The sequence below is a fragment of the Triticum aestivum genome, chromosome 7A, assembly GCF_018294505.1.
Source record: "Triticum aestivum cultivar Chinese Spring chromosome 7A, IWGSC CS RefSeq v2.1, whole genome shotgun sequence".
Classification (NCBI taxonomy): Eukaryota; Viridiplantae; Streptophyta; class Magnoliopsida; order Poales; family Poaceae; genus Triticum; species Triticum aestivum.
Window position 1 is genome coordinate 59,259,020 of NC_057812.1, and position 8,454 is coordinate 59,267,473.

The 8,454-nt window shown below is 44.2% G+C and overlaps 1 protein-coding gene across 1 annotated transcript; it reads left to right on the forward strand.

Moving 5' to 3' along the window:
* Positions 1-2,981, forward strand: LOC123151599 (6-phosphogluconate dehydrogenase, decarboxylating 1). Its single transcript, XM_044571283.1, has 2 exons — positions 1-141; positions 1,272-2,981. The coding sequence occupies exon 2, from the start codon at positions 1,279-1,281 to the stop codon at positions 2,716-2,718; it is 1,440 nt and encodes a 479-aa protein (XP_044427218.1). The 5' UTR covers positions 1-141; positions 1,272-1,278; the 3' UTR covers positions 2,719-2,981.
* The last annotated feature ends 5,473 nt before the right edge of the window (positions 2,982-8,454 follow it).

The following is an 8,454-nucleotide window of genomic DNA, read 5'->3' on the forward strand; positions in this document are numbered from 1 at the left end:
GACGCTATTTAACCAGGCTCGAGGGGGGGCGAGGAGGGGTAGGTGGTCGCTCTCCAATCGCATCCGCAAAACCAACACTCGTCTTCCTTCCTCCCTCGACCAGCGCAGGCGGATCTCATCCCATCCAAGGCAGGCAGGCAGGTCAGGCAACTCGTCCCCTCCCCTCCCGAATCTCGTCCCCTCGTTTGTTTCTTTTGCTTGTGCCCCGACCGATCTCCGTCGCGAGCCCCCAGCCCGTGCCCGAGCGAGGGTTCCGTCGGTGAGGCAGGCAGTAGCTAGATATTTTATCTGGGCGGGCCGCCGGCGGTGCGTGTTCTTTCCTACTCTTAGGGGCGGGCGGGCGACTGAAGCTGAGCCACGCGGTGGCTGGCTCAGATCCATGCGCTACCTGACGAAGGGAGCACAAGTTGACTCACTGACGGCATGGAATCTCGCGCCCAACCACCGACCCACTGGACGGGCCAGCCAAGCTCAATAAACGCGGCCATGGCAGTTGAATTGGTCGGCTGACTGAATCGCCCGACAGGCAGGAACACTACTTGTCCAGCGGGTCTACGTAGCCGTGGTCGGGGTCTCGAGGATGCAGCGTAGCCTGTTTATCTCTGTTTCCCCTGTTTTTTGTTTTGCATAATCGATCAAGCTGAAACCGTGCCCTCTGGCGCTGGATGGCAATTGTGCTGTCTTGTGCGCGTGTCGCTACTAGCAGGAGCATCCACCCGAGCAGCAACCATAGGATTTCTGCCTGTGCTCTACTGTCTGACCTCATGGGCCATGGATGATTGACCCGGAGGGCTACAGATTATGTTTGAGCATACTATCGGTTTCTTGAGTGAATCATGTGGCTCGCTCAACCATGTGGGCGATGCTGTCTGAATCGGTTCTCATCTTCTTCTGAACCATGTTGCTGTTGGCCATAAGAAGAAGAAGAAGAAGATGTATTAGTTAGTTATGGATTTGGATTTGGCGTGTGTTTAATATCTTGACCGCATAAGCTGCTGCCCGCCCTGTTGCATCTGTCCTCTGAATATTGCATCTACTCCAGTTTGACATTCCTGACCTTGCATTCAGTTGCCCACCGGCCACTTTGTGGATATAAGTTTTCTGAATCCTCTATTCTCTGCAAACAATTAGTCAGAGTGAAGCTTGGTCTTGCGTCTAGTGCGTATGCATCATCATTTGGTCTCTCTAGACAGGCTGTTAACCTTCTACTAGTAAGATATGCATAAATAAATTGTCTAACTAACTTTGTGTTTGGTGGATATCTTTTTCAGGTACGAGATGGCTCTCACCAGAATTGGTCTTGCTGGCCTCGCCGTCATGGGGCAGAACCTCGCCCTCAACATTGCGGAGAAAGGGTTCCCCATCTCTGTCTACAACAGGACCACCTCCAAGGTCGATGAGACTGTTCAGCGCGCCAAGCTAGAAGGAAACCTTCCTCTCTACGGTTTCCATGACCCTGCATCCTTCGTCAACTCCATTCAGAAGCCACGTGTCGTCATCATGCTTGTCAAGGCCGGTGCCCCGGTTGACCAGACCATTGCAACGCTCGCAGCACACCTGGAGCAGGGCGACTGCATCGTTGATGGAGGGAACGAGTGGTATGAGAACACGGAAAGGAGGGAGAAGGCGATGGAGGAGCGTGGACTCCTCTACCTCGGGATGGGTGTTTCCGGAGGAGAGGAGGGTGCCCGCCATGGCCCATCCATGATGCCTGGAGGCTCACTGGAGGCATACCAGTACATTGAAGACATTCTTCTCAAGGTGTCTGCTCAGGTCCCTGACAGCGGCCCGTGTGTCACATACATTGGGAAGGGTGGATCCGGAAACTTTGTCAAGATGGTTCACAATGGCATTGAGTACGGTGACATGCAACTCATTGCTGAGGCGTACGACGTTCTCAAGTCGGTTGGGAAGCTCACAAACGGTGAGCTGCAGCAGGTTTTCGCCGAGTGGAACAAGGGTGAACTCCTCAGTTTCTTGGTTGAGATCACTGCTGATATCTTCAGCATCAAGGATGACCAGGGTGAGGGCTACTTGGTCGACAAGGTCCTGGACAAGACCGGGATGAAGGGAACCGGGAAGTGGACAGTGCAGCAGGCTGCTGAGCTCTCTGTGGCTGCTCCTACCATTGAGGCGTCCTTGGATTCCAGGTTCCTCAGCGGGCTGAAGGATGAGCGTGTCGCGGCTTCCAAGATCTTCCAGGGTGACTACTCCAGTGGCGAAACTGTCGACAAGGCACAGCTGATCGAGGATGTGAGGAAAGCCCTCTACGCCTCCAAGATCTGCAGCTACGCCCAGGGCATGAACATCATCAAGGCCAAGAGCACGGAGAAAGGATGGGGCCTCAACCTCGGCGAGCTGGCCAGGATCTGGAAGGGTGGGTGCATCATCCGCGCCAGCTTCCTGGACCGCATCAAGAAGGCCTATGACAGGAACGGTGAGCTCGCCAACCTCCTCATCGACCCCGAGTTCGCGCAGGAGATCATGGACAGGCAAGCCGCATGGAGGAGGGTCGTCTGCCTCGCCATCAACAACGGCGTCAGCACCCCTGGCATGTCCGCGAGTCTGGCCTACTTCGACTCCTACCGGAGGGACAGGCTCCCTGCCAACCTCGTCCAGGCCCAGAGGGACTACTTCGGGGCGCACACCTACGAGAGGGTTGACATGCCCGGCTCCTTCCACACCGAGTGGTACAAGATCGCCAACTCAAAGATCTAAGATGCTGCTGCTGCTCTACCAAGAGACGGTCCATCAGGTTTCGTCTTCTCGGTATCCTTTGTAGCTGCCAGTCATGAGTCCTTTTCCTGTAGGGGAGGAACCGCCGTTTAATTTTTATTATTTGAGTAACGAGTCCTGTATTTATTTTCTACAAGGAGATCACATATTCTCTCCAGTCTCCACTACTTCCATGTGATTGATCAACCCTGGAGGGAAGACATTGCCATTCTGAATTAGTTTGAATAAATGTGTTTTTACCTACCTGTGTTTGATAGCCAATGGTCCTGTTTTCTCAAGTTTGCTTTATGAGCAGAACCCCTGCTTGTTGCTTGTTTGGTGTGTCATGATTCTCACAAAATTTTGTTGCTGTCTCTTGTGTCTATTGTAGCATGTGACAAGTCCTTTTTTGTTTGGAAGATAGGCCATGTTTGCCTACCCAATTGTGAACACACTGTCAAAAAAGGAAGTTCCAACTGTGAACGTAAGTAATCATGAAAGGGGTGGTTGTATCATTAGCCTCTATGTAGTTCCAAGATCATATTTAGTTCAAAGATCAGAGCTATGGTAGAGAAGCTCTGTTTGACTGACTGGAACCAGAGTCCAAGTTTTGTCGAACTTTGTTCTAAACTGGCTCATTTCGACAAAATATTACGGTAGTTATAGCACCCAAGTTTCATCCGAGATCGACCCATTTATGCTCGCGACTAACTTCCATCTAATTGCTGGAGTGTATATATGCTGGACTAAACTGTCCTTGATTGCCGATCATCAGCGCTCAGTCTGATCAGGGCGTCTCCTGGTGCTGTCATGCAAAGACAGCTCTTCTGTGGATCAGTGTCTCCTGTCCGCTTCAATAGAAATCTATCTATAATCTTCTAGTTCTAGTAGAATCAAGGAGACAAATTACAAATTATATGCCGGGTCAAAGATTCGCCAAAAAGAAAAGGAAACTCGTTCAAGGAAGCATCACCTTGCCGGTGAATGCACTCGGTGCTTAACTATGAAGAGGGATGAAATTGAAAAAGAAACAACTACTGAATCGCTATGTCCAGAGAGATGCAAGAAAGCATGACAGAGGAACTTAACGATGTATGGTCATGGCATCGAAGGGATGAGCTTCTTCCATATCGAGGTTCCGGAGATGGAAGTATCGGATACCCCACGCCTTGCGGTGGTGACTGTCCGTGGCAACAGCCGAAATCATCTCCGATGAGCTCAAACACTTTTTCAAGGTCAACTGGGATTGGCAAGTAACCCCCCTCGCTGGTGTGGCCCTGTTTATGTATTTTTCGTACTGGATCATGCACAGTACAGTTCTTGTGTTACATAGTTCAGTTGTGAACACACTGTCAAAAAACACGATTAACTGTGAACATAAATAATCATGAAAAGGGTTGTATTACCACGAAAAGTGTCTGCAGAGGCCGAGCTCCATTGAGCTCTTTATTTATTTTTTCAGCAACAATACACATATACATGTAGACATATATTTGTAGACATAAAAAAATCTGAATAACGTATACATGTAGACATATATTTGTAGTATACATGTATAAAATTTCGTTAACATATATATTAATATGTGATATACACAAAAAAGACAAATACACATATTAAAATGGGCTTTTTCTTTGTTGTATTTGGGCCAGATATTTGTCTTTTTTGTGTAGGATGCAAACAATCAATTTAGTTGAGGAAATCGTGTACATAGTTGAAGAATATGCATATGTATTTGTACAAAAAAAGTTGACATTTTTTATAATTCTAAATATATTATGATTTTTTTTGACAAACGAGCTCCCTGGAGCTCGGTCTTTGCAAGACTGTTTTCGGTATTAAACTCTCTATGTAGAATGTAGTTCAAAGATCAACTGATCTGAACTCAGTCCAAGTTCTATCGAACTTTGTTCAAAATCGACTCATTTTAACAGAATATTATCTGTACTTGGCGCGATAACTTTTTATCCGATATTGATCCATCTACAACACACTGAACTGAACTAACATCCATCATTGCTGGAATGTGTAGATGCTGGACTCAACTGTCTTTGATTGGGCGTTTCCTTGGTGCAGGTCCTGCATATACGGTTCTATGAAGTGCGCAAACCGAGCTCAAAAAGCGTACTTTACACGATGGAGAAGCTGCGGAGGCAGGTTTGCTACTCTGCTTCCGCTTTTGGATTGTTTCCTTCTTCATTCACTGGCTCAGCATGATCCGTTTCGAAAAGAAAAACTGGCTCAGCATGTGGCGGAGAAGGAACAGTGCCGCATCTCGCATGCAATATTTGTGGCCAGAAGCTCGCGGCGGCGTAATGGAGCGTCGCATAGGGAGGAGAAGGAGGCGTGCTGCATCTCGCACGAGTTCGATTGCGCCGCACGCCGGTTAGCCGCCCTCCATGCCGTCGTCCACGCCGGCGATGGCGAGCGCCGCTTCACCTATGACGACTCCCTCTCCGCCGTCTCCAAGCTCTCCTGCGACATCACGGCCGTGCTCCGTCACCCTTCCACCGGCCTCCGCGGAGAAGACCGGTTCCCAGGTGTGTCCGTGAGGCGTGATGCTTTCGACTTCCGATTTTTCTCCCATTGTATTGTCAATACCCCTTCTCTGACTCTGAATTTGTAACGCTGGGCTGCTCTGATCGACGTGGACCGAGGCGATGCCTAGGGTCGTGGGTGTGTAAGCCTTGACGTCGATGGAGTACGTCGACCCTCGTCCCTGTTTATCGGTAGGTCGACAGCTATCCACCAAACACCTTGCCCCCCGAGCGAGTCCTATTTGGCGTTGTAGGCGCCCGTTAACATAAAGGATCGAACCCGCGACCTCCGTGTCGAGCGAACAAGCTATAACCATCACGCCAACTCACCGATCTGTAAACTAACATCTTTTTCCTATTTTCTTATTTCTACTTTCCTATTTCCTATTTCCTTTTTCCGTTTTCTTTTTTCCTTTTTTTTTGTTTTTCATTCCTGTTTTTTCATATTTTTTTCTTCTTCTTGTTCGATGTTTTTGTCTGAAATTCGTGAACGTTTTTCTTCAAAATCAATGAACTGTTTTTTCAAATTTGATGAACATTTTTTTTATAAATTCGATGAACTTTTTACCAAAGTCGATGATTTTTTTTCAAATTCGATAAACTTTTTTTTAAAAAAACATTACCTTTTTTCAATTTCAATGAACTTCTTTCCAAATGCAATGAACTTTTTTCCAAATTCGATCAACCTTTTTTCAGATTGATGAACTTTTCTTAGAAATCATTATCTTTTTTCAATTTCGATGAACGTTTTCCAAATTTGATGAACATTTTTTGAAAATCCATTATTTTTTTTCAATTTTGATGACCGTTTTTCAAAACCAACAAAACTTTTTCCAAATTTCATGAACCTTTTTTCAAATTCAATGATTTTTGTTTTCAAAATCCGCGGACATTTTTTTCCAATTTTGATGAACTCTTTTTTGAAAATTAATGAACTCTTTTCAGGTTTGTGATATTTTCTTTCAAAATGAAGAACTGTTTTCGAAATCCATGAACTTTTTCAAATTCATGGTATTTTTCCAAAAATTTCTGTGGAATAAAATAGCGTGCGGCATTGTTTATTAAGATTTTGCCGCTGTTAGTAAACATTACCCGCAGGATAGGTCGAGTGGCTAGTGGTGTCGTATGTGAACTCAAGGTAGTGTGTTTGAGACCTGTAGATGTCGTTTTTCGATTTTTTGCGTACTTTTGTGTTCGCTGCTCAGCACTATTCGTGGGCCGGCCCAACTGAGCGCCGTAGCGAGCGCCAGGGAGCTCCCCCTGCCCCCCTCTCGCTTGCTACTGATTTTTGGGCCCGCCCAAGCGCAGGCTCCATCTGCCGGTTTTGGGAAGGGAAGGTTATGCTTCCCAAACCGGGCCTTTCATTTTCATTTTCATTTTCTCCTTTTGTTTGCTTTTAGATTTTTCTTTTTTGTTTGTTTGTTTTTACTCTTATGTTTTTATTTTATACTTATTTTTCCTATTTTTTGAATTCACAAATATTTTATTAAATTTCATAAACCTTTTTGAAATCACAAACAAATTTTGAATTCATTACCTTTTCAGAAAATCGCACACAAATTTCAACTTTGCTAACATTTTACGAATTGTATACCAATTTATGAACTTTTTTCCAAACTCATGAACATTATTTAAGTCATAATTTGTTTTGCAAATTCATGCACTTTTTTTACAAATCCTCCAACATTTTTTGAAATCGTGATCCTTTCTCTTGAAACCGCATATCTTTTTCAATCCACGAACATTTTTTTGAAAACTTGAATTTTTTTCTAACCTTTCTGATAGTTTTGGAATATAGGAACAGTTTTCTAATTCATAAACGTTTGTAATAACCATGGACATTTTTTGCTGAAAAACTTTAAAATTTTATAAAAATGTGAACATTTTTTCTGGGAAAACTTGAACATCTCTCAAAATTTTACAAATAGTAATCAAATTCGAGAATAGTTTTTGAAGTTTGTGAACAATTTTTTATATGTAAGAACAATTCTTAAAATCCAAGAACATTTTTCAAATTTGTGACCAATTTCTAAGTTTTGAGAATATTTTCTGATATTGGCAACATTTTTTGAATTTCTAACTTTTAATCTCTAACATTTTTTTTTACAAATTTGGGATTCATGAAGATATTTCAAAGTTAAAAAAAGCAAAAAAGCAAAAAGAAACAAAAAGACGAACATAACAGGGGCGCGCCGCCCCGCACTTAGGGCTGCCCCAAAGCACGCGCATGGGGTGGGAGGGGTGCGCGATTGCAGGGTTTACGCCACACCACGCAAGGAATAGGAGCAATATTTTTTTAACACAATACAGACGCAGACACTCATACCTACGGACATATACTCACCCTATGAATGCACGCACACATGCACACCCTATCCTATGAGCACCTCCGAGAGACTGAGCCGGCACATCATATTGAGATTGATGAAGTCGTCACAGACGTCTTCATAGTCGACCGAATTGTCTCGTCTCACTGAACACACGTCGCCGGAAGGCATGAAATGCATTGTGCTATGTAAATTAATAGAAATAAGATCACCAAACATAGGCCAATGCATAGTGTACACAGTTTCTTGCAATTCTATCATGTTGGAAACATAAAGAGGCGGAGATGTAGTTCCTCTCTCATAATAATTGCAAGTAGGAGCAGTAAGTACATGCATATTATATCTATCAAAATCATCATGTGCAATGGTAAAAGGCAGCCCATCAATATAATCCTTAATAAAAGCAAACTTCTCTGATATAGTGTAGTTTGAAGAATTCAAAAAGATAATAGGACTATCATGTGTGGGTGCACTAGCAACAATTTCATGTTTAACATAAGAAATTATAGCAAGTTCATCTCCATAAGCATAATTCATATTGGCATCTTGACCACAAGCATAGCAAGCATCATCAAAAATGGATATTTCAAAAGAATCAAAGGGATCATAACAGTCATCATAGCAATCATCCTTCGGTAAGCACGAAGAGATATTAAACAATGTATGAGTTGAAGAGTTACTCTCATTAGAAGGTGGGCACGAGTGATCAATCTGCTCTTCCTCCTTTTGTTCTTCGCTCTCCTCCTCATCTTTTTCATCCAATGAGCTCACAGTTTCATCAACTTCTTCTTCCATAGACTCCTGCAAAATATTAGTCTCTTCTTGGACAGCATGGTAGTCCTCAATATATGGTTCAACATAGGCATTAGAAGCAT

Coding starts and splice junctions, on each gene's coding strand:
- LOC123151599 (XM_044571283.1), top strand. CDS start 1,279: ATGGCTCTCACCAGAATTGGTCTTGCTGGCCTCGCCGTCATGGGGCAG.